General features: G+C 34.4%; 2 protein-coding genes across 3 annotated transcripts in view; one reads left to right on the top strand and one right to left on the bottom strand.

The window, feature by feature from the left end:
- Positions 1–3,039, top strand: part of Chpt1 (choline phosphotransferase 1) — a 30,574-nt gene extending 27,535 nt beyond the window's left edge. The window contains exons 8-9 of one of the 2 annotated variants that reach the window (XR_003713327.1): positions 227–430; positions 2,754–3,039. Coding sequence is in view for 1 of the 2 variants with exons in the window: in XM_028783026.1 (XP_028638859.1) it covers positions 227–337; positions 2,754–2,798 (156 nt within the window). In the remaining variant the exon portion in view is untranslated. The remainder of the gene's footprint in view (positions 1–226; positions 431–2,753) is intronic. The other variant, XM_028783026.1, reaches the window with a different exon arrangement.
- The window catches only part of Sycp3 (synaptonemal complex protein 3), a 13,425-nt gene continuing 403 nt past the window's right edge, over positions 2,509–15,530 (bottom strand). Inside the window, exons 2-9 of the mRNA XM_028783027.1 lie at positions 13,119–13,261; positions 12,479–12,542; positions 11,986–12,020; positions 9,534–9,651; positions 8,722–8,821; positions 5,715–5,813; positions 2,958–3,062; positions 2,509–2,833 (exon numbers count right to left, since the gene is read on the bottom strand). Of these exons, the coding sequence (XP_028638860.1) occupies positions 2,780–2,833; positions 2,958–3,062; positions 5,715–5,813; positions 8,722–8,821; positions 9,534–9,651; positions 11,986–12,020; positions 12,479–12,542; positions 13,119–13,261 (718 nt within the window). The 3' untranslated portion in view covers positions 2,509–2,779. The remainder of the gene's footprint in view (positions 2,834–2,957; positions 3,063–5,714; positions 5,814–8,721; positions 8,822–9,533; positions 9,652–11,985; positions 12,021–12,478; positions 12,543–13,118; positions 13,262–15,530) is intronic.

Genomic DNA, 15,530 nt, shown 5'->3' with positions numbered 1-15,530 from the left:
GGCTACAAAGTCAAAAGGCCAACCAGGACTATATAGCCCAGACCCTATTTAAGAAAAAAACAAAAACAAAAAAAGAACATTAAAGGTATACACTCTAAAATACAGTATTTTTTGTTAGGAATTTTAAGGACATTTGAGATGGGAGTTGGGGCTAATAGAAAATTAATTATATTTTTAGAAAAGATGAATCATAACCCATTTTATATTTTCTGTTTTGCTTCCAAAGGTCATTTCTTCATTTGATATGATGATATACTTTAGTTCTTTGTGCCTGCAAATTTCAAGACACCTTCATCTAAATATCTTCAAGACTTCATGTCAACAAGCACCTGAACAGGTTCACAAGCATATTGACTGACTAGTAGCCCAAGGAAAAGAGGAGAAGCAGTTAGGGGAACCTATGTATGAAGGATATCTCCCTATGCAGGAGGCTAGTATACTATCTATAAGGTTATATTTAAATATAAAACATTAATATGTAGCTTCCATTATGTCTACATTAGTAATGAATCCCTTGTCATTGACTTATTTTATCACAGACATTATCAATGTAATATAATGTATACATTAGAAATAAGAACAAAAAATAAATTTAAATACTAAAGGCAATAAGAAATTATACCCCAGTAAGTCTAAATAGCACTATGTCTACAAAATACCTATCAGATTTGGGGTTTTGATTGCCGAAGGATTACACAAATATTCAGAACTTAAACTTCTAGCCATCTTGTGACATTTGATTGATAAAACTTAAAAGTGATCTCAGAATACTAAGTATCTAATGATAATACTATAATTGAGTAAAGAGAGATATACTGAGATATTTGTATGTACTAACCATTGGTCAAAAGAGGTATGCTAGTTATAGACATATTTTAGTATATTATCTAGAGCTTAAAACAATGGTTGTGGGATTCTGTTGTACTAATTCAGCATAACATGAGCCTTTGAGGGTAACTTGTGCCTTAAACAGTCCAAGTAAACAATTTATTTCCATGGGGGAAAAATGAACCTTAAGTCCCCAAAGAAAGACAAAAAAAGTAGCTCAAATAATTGATAGGAAAGGAAGTTGGTAACTTGGAAAAATGGCAAAAAAAAAAAAAAGAAAAAAAAAGGCGTAAAGGGGAAAAAAACAAGTGTCAGTATTCAACACTAGGTACATTAGGTACTGATTATCTTTTCTATTCTCAGTTGAAAATACTTAAGATTCTCTTTATAAAAACCACAATTAACACTCTTCAGACCTTATGACCTTATTTGTAATTTCATACAAAATTTCTATAGGCTATATTACCATATAATGAAAGACAAATAGTGTAAACATGTATTTTAAGTATTCCAAGCAAGAAAAGGAGATTTGAAAAAGTATATGTTTCTCAAAAGGTAAAAATATGTGAATACAGAGAAAACACTCTGAAGTATTTACTTTGCATCTCTAACTCCTGGGTAAAATTCTCAAAGATCTTAAATAAGTACGAATGATACTTAAGGTCTATATTCCATGTTGCAGACATAGCTAAGTGGAAGAGTGAATGCTTAGCATGGCTGAGACCCTGGCTTGATCTGCTAGCAATGCCCACCACAAATAAAAAGGAATTAAATAATTGGACTGTCCTTTTAATATCAAAGTTAATGGTAGAAGGGTAATTTTTTCCTAGACCATAGAAAGAGTACTATATAGACTTGTTTTAAATCTTTAAAAAAAGGTGTTATAGAACAAAATTCAAAACTATAGTTTTCCTTCTAATTGGTATGTTTTGTTATTCTGAATGATTCGTTGAATGCAGTTTCAGCAAAACTAGAAAGCTCAAGTGACTTTAAAGAAATGTTGAAACAACTCAACATGTATGAAATTGTTTTTATAAGTTTCTCTGTATAAATGACTATTTTTAAAATTAAAAACAGTTCAAGTTTAGAAATGTGAAGTCAAGCTTCAGTATATTTACTGAACATTACAATGGAAGAGATACCTAGATAATTCATATTTGAAGATAAATATGAAGTACTTAAACCACCAATAACTTTAGCTATGTTTATGATAATGGTCTTAATTATTACTAGGGGCATGTGTCATTTAAGTATAGACTAGGCAATTAAATGGTATCTTGATGAACTTGCAGAAATGAAATATAAATGTATGTATTAAAACCAATATTTAGAAATCTTTTCAGGTGTTTTAATTATTTTAGCATTTATAATTCATTCTAAGACACAAGCTTAAGATCTTTTAGTAAACTATAACAATAGATTCTTTTCTTAGAATTGGCATCTATTATTTTAGTAAATATATAAAGATATACACACAAAACAGATTCTGTAGGGTTTTTTTCCTTTAAGGAGAACAGTTCCTGCTATTTGGGAGGCTGAAGTATAAAGATCTCTTACTTCTAAAAGTTTGAGACTAATCTGGGAAAGAGGGTTAGAAATAAATAAACAAAAAACCTCAGAACCGTCTATACTTGAACTTTGTACCTTGGGACTGTTAAGAGATAGACTGAAACCAAAATGTAAATTTAAATCATCTTTATTGACACAATAGTGGAGAGAACAACTGTTAAAACAAACCAAAAATCCTGAAAGTTTGATACACTGGAATAGCTACTACTTACACAGTTGTTTAGGTTCATTTAGAAGTTAACAGGAACAAAAATCTTCTACTTAAACAAGCTAATTATTTTGGATGTTATAGTTTAAACTATAATTACTAAAGGTATGCCTCTTAGCTAATGTTTTAATTGTATCATATTACATAGGTTCAAGTTCTTTCTTCAAAGACTCATCAGAATAACATGGATTGAAGAGACTTTCGAACATTTGCCATCTCTTGCTGCTGCTGTTTCATGAAAGGAGATATGAAACATGTTTAATTTTTAGTTAAATGTTATAAAATTTTCAGCAAATAAAACATTTCAGTGCCTCCATTAATCCATATCTTTGCAATATAAAATAGAACTTACAGTTTCCATCATAACTTTTTTTTGCAACATAGCCATTTCTTTTTTAAGTTCACTTTGTGTGCCAATAAACAGATTATCATTATTCTTCTCCACATCTTCCAAACTCTAAAACACAAAAAGTCTATTTTAGTTATAAACTTTAAATTTCAACTAGTGGTTCTAAATTGTAAAATCTTCTAAAAGTAAAAATATTTTCATTATTCAGAAAATGCTCATTATTTATCCCAACATTCTAAGTAACTCATATAGACCAAATTTCCCACTATAAACAAGTAAATATATCACATTATTCAAATACAATTAAAGTACAACAGTAACATCATTGCCCAAAACAATAGTTTAATGAACTAAGGTCAAGGTGATAAAAAAGAAAATGGGGAAGGGAGCTAAACAAGATGGGAGAATTGTGAATTTGAGGATAGACTGGGTAATGTAGGATCTTGTCTCAAAAGAATAAGAAAATAAAATCTAGAAAGACTACAAGGTTTACCAGTATATAGAATTTTAAAAATTTCTAGTAAGTTTCTTAAGAGATCTGAGTATAATCTATTTATTGTGACTAAGAGTCAATGTGACTTAAATTCACAAAAGGGAATAAAATATTTATAGTATAAAGTCAAGTTAGAAGAAAAGAATTATTAAATATAATAATTTATATTATATTTGTGGGTACTAGGTTCTTTCCTTCTAGCATATGGGTCCCATAGACTGAACTCTGCCCCAGTATTTTGTTTTTCAAGACAAGGTCTCATAGTACAGGCAAGCTCACCTCAAACTCTAATCCTGTCTCCGGCTTAGAGGAATGTGCCATAACACCTAGCTAAAAAGTTTTTAAAAATTTAGTACTCATTCACCAAATATACAATATCCTGTTGCCTATTATGTAGAAAATACTGTTCTGTGGAGAACTAAAAAAATAATAATACATGAGTGCTTTCCTTTTTTCTAATCAGAAAAATTATGTAAACAACATAATTTTATAAGAATGGAAACACAACTCCAGTAGCTATTTAGTGGAATATATGAATAATTCCTGTTTAGTTAACAAAAAAAATATACTATTTCATTAATTAAAAGGGACTTAAAATATTCTAGAGGGATAGTATAACCAAAGCATGGGAATACGTTAAGTCTGAATTTAGAGAAAGCAATTATATAGAGAGTTTGGAGTAATGTGCATGTATAGATTGTACAACTAAAAATTTAGAAGAGACAACTACAGGCATATTTTCAGGAAGGAGATGTTTTATTAAGATTATAAGGCAGAGTCAAAGAATGGACTGAAGAAAAGAGAAATCAGTTAAGAGTTTTAATAGGACAAAGTGTGGTGAGAAAGTGAAATAGTACAAGCAGTATTAAACAGCAGAAATTAAAGAAACAATCAACCACTGTAGAGGTAAGAATTCTAGAATTTAATAACAATATAAAAGATAAAAGGGATAGAGAACAGGGCTTTAATACCAGCACTCAGGAGGCAGAGGCAGGCAGATCTCTAAGTTCAAGGCCACCCTGGTCTACAGAGTAAGTTCCAGGATAGCCAGGACTACACAGAGAAACCCTTCTCAAAAAATAAACAACAAAAACAACGAAAACCAGATATGGAGGAGTTAAAATTATACTGAAGTTTCTACCAAAATGGTAACATTTAGTGATAGAAGAAATCTTTTCAAGTACTTCCTCAAGTCATACCAATTAAATTGTTCTTAAGGAACAGTAGAGCAAGCTGACAAGGTCTCTTGAAAATACTTAAAAATTAACTTTTCTGTTCATATTAATCTTTAAAACTGCTTACTATTAGGCAACAGTTTTCTAGTATGCATATAGGTCAAGAGATAATTCTCAACTTAAAAAGTTTAAATTCTCAACTGTGTTAAATTTTGGGATAACCCCTCTCATAAGTTGGCATATAAAGTCATTGTGGTCACTGGAATAATTCTAAAAGCTAATATGCCAGAAAAGACCTATAATACATTTGAAAATAAGGAAATAATTCCAATGGGTGGTTCCTATTGAAAATACACTGGGAATACATGGATAAAAAACTGCAGAATAACTGCAGATAAAAGAAATAACTTATAAATTTACTATTTTCAGTTAAACAGCACAATGGTTAAAAAGTGTTATTATTTAATAAAGTATGGACTTAATGAATAACAACTTTTTAAGGTAAAATTGAAACTTTGTCATTTCTTGTCCTGAATAACCTTCACAGGACATTAGAATTTTACAGACATATTTATCACTTTGGTCACAAACAATTCAAAATAGAAATTTTAAAAATTAAAGCATTTTTTTGTGAATTTACAAAAGAATAATACTTAAATTATGGTTTATAAGAACATATGTTAGGGGCAAGAGATGGTTCAGTGGTTAAGAATACTTGTTCTTATATGGAGGACTTATGTTTGATTCCCGGGACCTACATGACAGGTCACAACCATTTGTAACTTTAATTTAAAGGATCTACTACCCTTTTCTGACCTCTGTGGGCAGTAGACAACATGTACATGGTGTACAGACATACATATAAAAACATTCATATACAATATTAAAAAAAGAACATGAGTTAGCTGGATGTGGTGGCTCACACCTTTAACACCAGCACTAGGGAAGAAAAGGCAAAAGAATCTGAGTTTGAAGCCAACCTAGTCTACATAGCAGGTTCCAGGCCAGGCAGGCAATATAGTGAGCCCTGTTTCAAACAAAAATAAAGGAGATACACAATAAAACAAAAACATGCTACTATGTATAACTCACCTTTATGAACTGCTCATGTAGCTGTTTGATTGCTTTCATTCTCTGGCTCTGAACAATTCTAGACTGCTGAAAAATCTTTTGTTGTTGTCGAAAAAGATTCTATAAACATTAAAAAAATGTAATAATGATTTGGTAAAAGTATTTTTGTTATTGTGGCCTTCATGCATGGTAGGCAAACACCTATCTCTGAGCTCTATCACAGTCATTTTTAAATTCAGCAAAAAGTAATTCCATATTAAACTTAAAAGGCATAGTTTAATGTTAATAACTAGTATTTTAACAACTATTATGAGTAAGTTTAAATACTTCCACCACTAACATGGACTATAATAATCCTATCAGTCAATGAGTATACATTTAAAAAAATTTTTTGAATATAAGGGTGTTAGATCCCCTGAAACTGGAGTTACAGGCAATTATAAGTTGTCATTTGAGTGCAAAGAACCAAACCAGGGTCATCTGTAAAACCAGTAAGAACTCACTGTATATGAACCATTGCTCCATCCCCAAATTTCTTTTTTGAGTCTAGGTTTCACTGTGTTGTACAGCCTCAGTAGGAACTTGGAACTCTTCCTACCTCTCCCTCCTAAGTAGTTGGGATTACAGGAGTATACCAACATAAAAGATTGAATAGGAAATCTCAGTTTTCAAGGTTTTGAGACAGGGTCTAAGCTGGCCTCAAATTTACTATGTAGTCAAAAATGGTCTTGAAGTGCTAGGTCCCTCTGCCTCTCTCTCTCAAATGCTGGGATTATAGACATGTTTTATTTAGTGAGTAAGATAGTGGAAAGTGAAAACCCACACCTGGTTTATGTAGTGCTGTGGGGATCGAGCTCAAAGCTTTGTGCATGCTAGAGTCTACCAACTGATACACATCCCTAGCCCCAAGACATTAGTGATTTTGATGTCTAACACAGATGTTTTCTGAATGTTTGTCTTTTGGTTCCTTAATCTATTCTCCACCAATGACTGTCTTCTAGTGTCCTTAATCCATTCACTTATATCCTTATAGAGACTCTGTCATTATAAATGGCATAACCTTTCTATAGTAGTTTATGTAATGACAAATTAATTGTATATTAACTATTTTGAGTCCCTTTGTGAGTATGTGTGAGTGTGTGTGAGTGTGTGTGTGTGTGTGTGTGTAATAAACAAAATCAATTTAGGTATTCATCAGTCATGTCCAAAGTAGAGGAAACTGAAACATAACAGTAAATTACCTACTGTTTCACAGCTAACTATTATTGAAGCAGAATTTGATTCCAATGTTTCTATAATCCAGGCGCTACCCACTGTACATATGATTTCTCTAGTATACTGTATATTCACCACTGCCTGCCTCTGGCTAACTCTTTAGTACTATAGTATAGCTCAATCTATAAACTGCAGGACTAAAAACTGCATTCTTCCTTTTACTGCAATTTTCATATTAAGTTACACAACACTCCTTTGTATATACACTTTGTTGCCTTCTGACTCACATTTACTTAGCTAAATCCCTATCTTGTAAAACTCAACTCTAGTTACTCTACATGATGATCCTACTAAATCAAAAGGAATCCAAAGAGAACAGTTTTTCATTAACATACATATCTACCACCTATCTAATCTATTTGTATTACTACTCATATACTCTATTTCCTCTTGTTTGTAAAGATAACTATACTCAGTCCAATTTCTTGTCTTTTCCATTCTCAAGAATTTAGCAATTTTCCTCCTCCTATTACTATTAAAATTTCTCTTCTGTAGCCAGACCTGGAGCTGCAGGCCTATAACCCCCAGCTTCTCTCAAGGTGGAAACAGGAAGTCAGAAGTTGAAATCCTATCTAGTACAGGATTAGTCTGGGTGTCTTGAGTTCTTGTCTCGAAATGAAAGGTAAAAACAAGGGCTGAGAATATAGTGTAGTGGAAGAACAGTTTTGTAGGCCTAGGTTTAATCTTCAATACTAGATATAGAGGCAAAGGCAGGTGGAGCTCTCTGAGTTCAAGGTCAGCCAGGACTACAAAGTGAGACCCTTTCTCTAAACAGAATGGGAGGGTTTACCTTCCATCATCAGTGGAGATAGAGAAATGATACAATTGGATAATTTAGAGTAAACCATATTCTAGATGGGGGCTATAGCTCAGTGATAACATGTTTCAGTAGACTGCACAAAGCATCTAGATTCAGTCCTTAGCACTCTGAGGGTACATGGGGGTGGTGGTGGAAGGGAGCGAGGAAGTACAATAAGCCATGTTGTGACTACAGTGATTGGCTAGGAATGAGCAAATGATCCAAACTAGATTAATGATGTTCCACCACATGGATTTCCTGCCAGTTATTCGGAAAGATCATCTCAGTCTATGTAGTCACTAAATTTGTAGTAAGTCTAGGACTTGGAGAATTAACTTAGTACATTAAAAGTTCACGGAGACCTAGCAGCAGAGTCCAGATAACACTATAATAAGCAAACCTTCCCTAAGCCAATTAAACTGGCATTATGTCTAAAGCTAATTTTATCTCCAAATTCTTTTATATAAACTAGTAATTCTTCTTTTATCCACTGACAAGTTTCTGTTACTTAAAATTGCAAGGATATCAGTTGATATCCTTAAGAAGACCAATGTTTTTAAGGATATTAATATTGTATGTGCCTATACTTCTGTGGTTTATCATTTGGCAATATTAAGACATGTACCTGACAGTGGGTAATAAAAATTGTCTTAGTTCTATGGACGTTAAGACTAGGTTCTTTACTTCTACTTGAGACTTAGTTATAATAGAGTAATTATAAAGTTACTTGTGAGCCAGGTGGTGGTGGCGCACGCCTTTAATCCCAGCACTTGGGAGCCAGAGGCAGGCGGATTTTGAGTTTGAGGCCAGCCTGGTCTACAGAGTTTCCAGGACATCCAGGGCTACACAGAGAAACCCTGTCTCGAAAAACCACAAGAAGAATACATACATACATAAATTAATAAATAAATAAATAAATAAATAAATAAAAATAAGGTTAATTGTGATACTAACAGTTAGTTTTTCTCCTTGTTCCTCAAATTTCTGCATATCCAGTTCCCACTGCTGCAACATACTCATAAATTGCTGAGAATATTCACTGTTAAGCTTCTGTCTGTAAAAAACAATGAATTTTGTCAAATTTAATACCAGTGTGAAAAGAACATTCAAAACAAATTTAATTCATATATCTTATGCTGTAAAAAGGAATCAATAGTTTAAAACTTTGATAAGAAAACTTAAAAACTTATGTTGATTTTAGTATTTTTTCCTAACAGATGTCTTCTTACATGCTTTACCTCTTGAAACTAAGGAAGTTTTATATCTTCCAAAAAAAAATTTACTTTTAATCTCCAAGAAATTTTTCATTTTTCCTACTGAATATAGTTCTGATGAGTAAATTATTTCTCTTAGGTTGCCTCCCCCATTTTGGCGTGGTAATGATTTTTAGCACAAAGGAATAGTCAAGCTGATTAAAATATGTAAATTACTTATGATATAAAACTGAATTTTTATATATTTTCACAGTTATCAAACAACAGTTTCTATGACATTTACTTCTTTTACTCAAGTAATGTATTTCCACAATGAATACTGATTAGTAACCTCCCAGTTATTTAAATGGAGGAAAAAAAGCAATCTCCACTGACTGCTAAGAAACATCTCAATTCTATGAAGGCATGAGGTTATAGGACTACTTGATTAGGGGGAAAAAGCCTAGCATTTTTACTAGAGACTCTAATAAGCAGACAGTACTATTTTTTGTAGGTAATTTGCACCAGGACATACTAAGAAATGATAAAGATGTAGCTCTTTAAAAACCTTACATTTCCTCTTGTTGTGTTTTCCAAATTTGCTCAATTTTCTGGTTACTGGCTTTGAAAGAAGCTTTGGTATACATTTCTATTCTTTTCCTCTTGGCAAGAAGAGCTTTGTTGATGTCAGCTATATTGAAAATAAACATTGAAATTTAATGTTGAAGAGAACTATTTTGTTCCACATAATCAAATAATATAAGTATGGGTTCGTTCAATAATATCAAGGAGATTTAAAATTAAATTTAGGGACCAAGGAGTTCAGCAGGAGAAAAAAAATTGTACTGGGCATGGTGGCACATGCCTTTAATCCCAGCACTTGGAAGGCAGAACTCTACAAGTGGATCTCTGTGAATTTTAGGCCAGTCTGGTCTACATAGTGATTTCCAGGCCAGTCAGGAAACATGGTTACCCACTGTCACAAATGAAGAAAAGCAAATAAACACTTGCCATAGCCTGACAGCCTAAGTTTGTTCACAAGAATCCATGGTGGAAGGGACAAACCAAGCCCTATCATCTTCCACAGTGGAAAAGGAGAGAAACTCCCAAAAGTGTCTTCTGACCTGCACAGACATGCTATCACACATGTAGACCTATACTCACACATACACATCACACACAAGTCATAAAATTTGAATGAAAACATTTTAAAAACTAACACCAACATGTGCTTTGAAAAATGCTTTGTATTTTAGAAACACTTAGAAGTTTGGATTTTCAGACTAAGGAAGCTTAGCCAGTAAAATCTATGAAAATATTACAAAATCCAAAATTGGCTGAATTCTGAAACATTGGTCTTAGATATTTTGGAATAAGAAATATATAAAATACCCAAACTTATCTCAATTATTATTTTTAATGAGTTAAATTTTAAATTTAAGAATGATTAAAAAATGAATAAAACAAAGGATCAAGGCCAGATTTATGAACAAACAGTAATAAAGTGTAAATATTTCTAAACTTATAGTATATCCCCCAAGTATGATGGGCCATACTTGGTGTTACTGTTAGAACTCATTACCAGAAATATTAAATTTTAAGAAAATCAAAAAAGATTATTAATAAAAATTTTAAAGTCAATACTATTAAACATTTTTAATAAATAAAAAAATTATAAAAAATTATAAAAAAATCTTAGTGAAATGTCTAAATAATGCATCTAAGAATACTTTATAATATTTTAGTGGGGGACTTCTTATTGTTGTTGTTGTGTTAAAATGAGGTTTTATAGCATAGCCCTGTCTGGTCTGGAATTCACCATGTAGATCAGGCTAACATCAAATTCAGACACCTTCATACCTCTGCTGTCTTAAGAGCTGGGTATGTGCTACCAAGCCTAGTTCACAGTGATTTGTATAAGGTACTTTTATCACTAATAAATATGGCAGTTTATTAAATACTTATCAATGTTTGCTATGTGTATATTTACCATAAAAATTACCTTTTAGTGACTATGATGTAACTATAATACATGTTTTGCATTTTCATCATTTATAGTAAGTTTATAAAGCAAACATTTTGTTACTACCAAATAGAACAATTCATATAAACACTTAATGGATTAATAATTCTTAAAGAAACAATTGTTTTTTGTAAAACAGTATTTTGGGGCTGGTGAGATGGCTCAACAAGTAAAAGTGCTTGCAGCAAAGCCTGACAATTTGAGTATGATCGCCAGAATCCATCCATATGGTAGGAAGAGACACTGACTCCAGCAAGTTGTAGTTTGCTTTCCACTCATGCACCATGGAATGCTGCCCACCTCCCTCCTGAAATGTTTTTTTTTTTTTTTAAAAAAAAAAGTATATTCTCCTAAACTAGTCAAGGTAACTGATGCCTGTAATACCAGCACCCACAAGTTTGAAGAGATACCCAGTTTAAGGCCAGTCTAGATTACCTAGCAAGTTTCTGTCTTAAAAAGAAGAAAATAAGCAGAATGTTGTCTCCTAATTAAACTTGTATAAAAACAGTATTTAAAACTTAAGGTCTTTGGCTCTGGTTATAAATCTTTTACTGGCTAAAGCTGTCTTTTTACATTCAATTACATAAATTACTATAAAATAATAATAGTTCTTTTTAATTGTTGTTGTTTGGTTTTTTGAGGCAGAGTCCTCTGTGTAGCCCTGGCTGTTATGGACTCAAGACCAGGTTGGCCTAGAACTCAGAGCTCTGCCTGCCTCTGCTGGGATTAAAGGCATGCATATATATAAAATCACTTTTCTGTGAATATAAAGAAATAAAAAAAAAACCTTTCCCCTCTATTTCTATAAAATTCTTAAAGTATCATGTTTACTTTTCATGTCATGAAAAAGGTTAAGAAAGAAAACCCATGATGATAAATCATAAATATTTATGCAAAACCCTATAGACATTAAAACTATTCACATATTGACCTCATTTCCTATTATGCAATTATTATACAGTTTTAAACAATTTTCTTTAAATATGTCTCCCAAAAACATACCTCCAAATTTTTCCAGCATATTCTGTACTTCACCTCTGTGAAAGATTAACAGTTAAAAAATTAAGACCAGGAGTATAATTCAGTGGTGGAACATTTGCCCAATGTGCTCAAAACCCTAGGTTTGATCCCTAACACCATTAAAAATAAAGCAAAAAAACCTTTAGAGATTCACAATATACTTGTATTGGGAGAAATACCACATACCAAGTATTTTATATCACTACTTGCTATGTAGACTGAAGTAGATTTTTCTTAAAGTAGTTTACTGAGCAAAGAAAACATCTGTGGGGCTTAGTGAAACAGCTGTTAGTTAAATGCTTGCTCTGCAAGCATGAACAGCTGACATTCAACCTCTCCATACATGACACATACATACATACACACACACACACACACACACACATACATACATGCACATACATACACACACACACACACAGGCCCTCAAGGCACTTGCATGCACACTCTCAAGTACTTTTTTGTAACATCTTACCCCACATCTTCAATTATTCCTGCAGATCTTTTCTTTCCATGTTTATCAATTATTGGAGTCTTTTCTATATTGACAAAATAAATTGTGAAATTAAATGTGCTATTTTGGTAAATTTTAATGAAATCTATTTGCAGTTCTTTCAGGATTTTGTAACAAATTTTAAAAGCAGATAAATATATTTTTTTGGAAAAATTAATTTATGTCACATTCATGACCCATTTTTTTAAAAGCAAAATTTCAAATATGTTCATGTACTGTTGCGACTACAAAGATAAGGAATACTCTTTGAAGTGTTACAACTTTGATATAGGTAGGGAGATCTGATAAGAAATGAAGTATGGGAGCTGAAGAGACAGCTCAGAGTGTAAGAGCACTGGCAGCTCTTCCAGAGGTCCTGAGTTCAATTCCCAGCAACCACATGGTGGCTCACACCATCTGGAATGAGATCTAATGCCCTCTTCTGGCATGCAGGTGTATATGCAGATAGAGTACTTATATATATAAATAAATCTTTAAAAAAAATCAAAACAACAAAGTTATGTGAAAATGTAGTTTTAATTGTAGTTTTAAGTTTTAAGTGTAGCAAGTTCAAAATAAATGGACTCTAGAACATTGTTAATACCCAACATTAGATATTTACCATCAGCAACATCTTCTTCTGATCCAGAAAGATCTTTATCTTCTTTCTCAAAGTCAAAGGCTTTTTTAGGCTGATCAATCAATGGCGGCTTTCCAGATTTCCCAGAATGCTTTCTGCCACCAGGCACCATCTTTAGATGTTTGCTTATTTAAAAAACAAAACAAAAAACAGCAAAAATCCACATATCTCTCAAACTGTTTATATTCAAAGACATGATTTAAGTAAACTTTTTTTTTTTTTGGCAGGGGTGGGGAGGCAGGGACTGAGGGGACACATGTATAGGGCAGAAACCAATTTGAAAAAGCCAGTTCTCTTCCACCAATTGGGTCCCTGGGATCAGACTCAGGTCAGGATTGAGAACAGGGACCACTGGGCCATGTTTCTGGCCTTGTATTTATTTTTTCATTGTACCAAAGATTATCATTTATCAATTTACAAAGAAGAAAAACACCACAGTGACAGCTTGAACACTGACTACAAATATGTTTCCACCTAGCCACTAGATCTGAATTTTGGTCCTATATGCCAGATACTTGGTAAATTTTAATTTGTATCTCAGAAAAGCAAAGTCATGGTTACCAGCAGGATAGATCACAAGCATTCCAAAAGTTGGTTATAACAATATAAATCTATAATATGTAGCTGTATAGGACTGAGGGTGTAGCTCAGTTAATTAATACATAGGAGGCCTTGGGTTCCATCCTTGGCACAGCATAAATGCATAAAACACACAATGGTTATATAAAGAGTTTTGGGGCAACTGGACTATCACCAAGCCTGTCTTAAGATCACTCATAAGTGTCTTAGCTCCTAGCCCCTCAAGTCCACCCTTATGTTCTCATGTTCCCAGTCCTATCCCTCCAATGCCTCATTCTTTCATCCCAGATTCCTCTCACCACTCAGTCCCCCAACCCATTACTCTCTAGTCCTTCATTCCTCCCAGGCCCTCATTCCAGAGACCTGCAGTCATTCACCCCTACAGCCCATCATTATCTCTATTCTTTATTCCTTATGCCACCACTCAGACCTCTAGCCTCTCATCTTAGTACCTGTCTCCTAAACCCCAAACCATCGTTTTCTAAGGCCCCAAGAACTTTATTTCATCAGCCTTATAAATTCCTCAACTCCAAATTGCCTCAGCACCAACCTGAGATTTCCTTAGTTCCCAATCACTAATTTTCTAAGCCCTCAGCCCTGATCTCTAACTTCATCAGAGCCCAACCCAGGCCTGCCTAGATTGTAAACCAGAGTTCCATACCTAAACCCTTAATTTTCTCAGTGTTTGATTTCTAAATTCCTATACTTCCTATTTTTAAATTTCTCCATCCTTGGGGCTGGAGAGATGGCTCAGAGGTTAAGAACACTGACTGCTCTTCCAGAGGTCCTGAGTTCAATTCCCAGCAACCACATGGTGGCTCACAACTATCTATAATAGCTGGTACCCTCTTCTGGCTGCAGGGATACATCCAGATAGAGTACTCATAAAAAATAAACAAAAAAATAAATTAAAAAAATCTAAAAAAAGAAAAAATGGGGGGGAGGAGAAGAGACCCCCCCAAAAAATTCTTCACCCCAAATTTCCTGATGCCCTGCCTCCTAGTTGACTTAGCACATTACCCCTAAATCTCTAGCCTCCTAATCCCTTAGGACGCAGGCCCTAATTCCATAAACCCCATTTTCTAAATTCTCTCCACCCCACCACCATTTCCCTAGGCCACAACCCCTAATTTGCCAGGCCACACCTACATTTCCCTAACCACACCCCCTAATTTCCTAGGTCCCACCCCTAACTCCCTAGTCCCCGCCCTTGTTTCACCTTGGGTCTGACCTCAGATCCCAACGTCTTTCTGTCTTTCCGCTAGCTTTCCTTAGCCCTTGATTCGTAGTCCCTAGGCCTGGACTCCTAATTCCCTAGGTTACCCACCAATTCCCCTCATCGCTGACCCAAATGCCCTTAGCCACGCCCCCTAGTCCCCAGGCCCCGCATCCTGATTTCCTTAGCCCTGGACGTCTAATTCCCTAGCCAGAGCCCTTAATTCCCTCAACTCCCAAATCCTGTTTTCCTAGGCCCGCCCCCTAACCCCCTAGGCTGCCATCAGGATTCCCTTAACCCCGACCCCTAATTCCCTATTAACTTCCGTTGGCCGTGACCTTTAATTCCCTCAGCCTGACCCTGATTTTCTAGGTCCGGCGGACCCCTACTTCCCTCGGCCCTGACCCCTAACTCCCTATCCCCGCCTCCCGATTTCTTTAGCAGTTGACTCCTAGTTCCCTCGGCCCCCAATCCTAAATCCTAGATCCCGCCGCCTAAATCCCTTAGACTCCAATTCCCTAGGCTCTGACCCCCGCTCCCTCGGCCTGACCCCCGCTCCCTCGGCCTGACCTCCGCTCCCTCGGCCTGACCCCCAGCTC

Source organism: Grammomys surdaster, unplaced genomic scaffold, assembly GCF_004785775.1.
Source record: "Grammomys surdaster isolate TR1022 unplaced genomic scaffold, NIH_TR_1.0 958, whole genome shotgun sequence".
Lineage (NCBI taxonomy): Eukaryota > Metazoa > Chordata > Mammalia > Rodentia > Muridae > Grammomys > Grammomys surdaster.
Note: the sequence above shows the minus strand (reverse complement) of the source record. Positions and strands in the feature narration are given on the sequence as shown.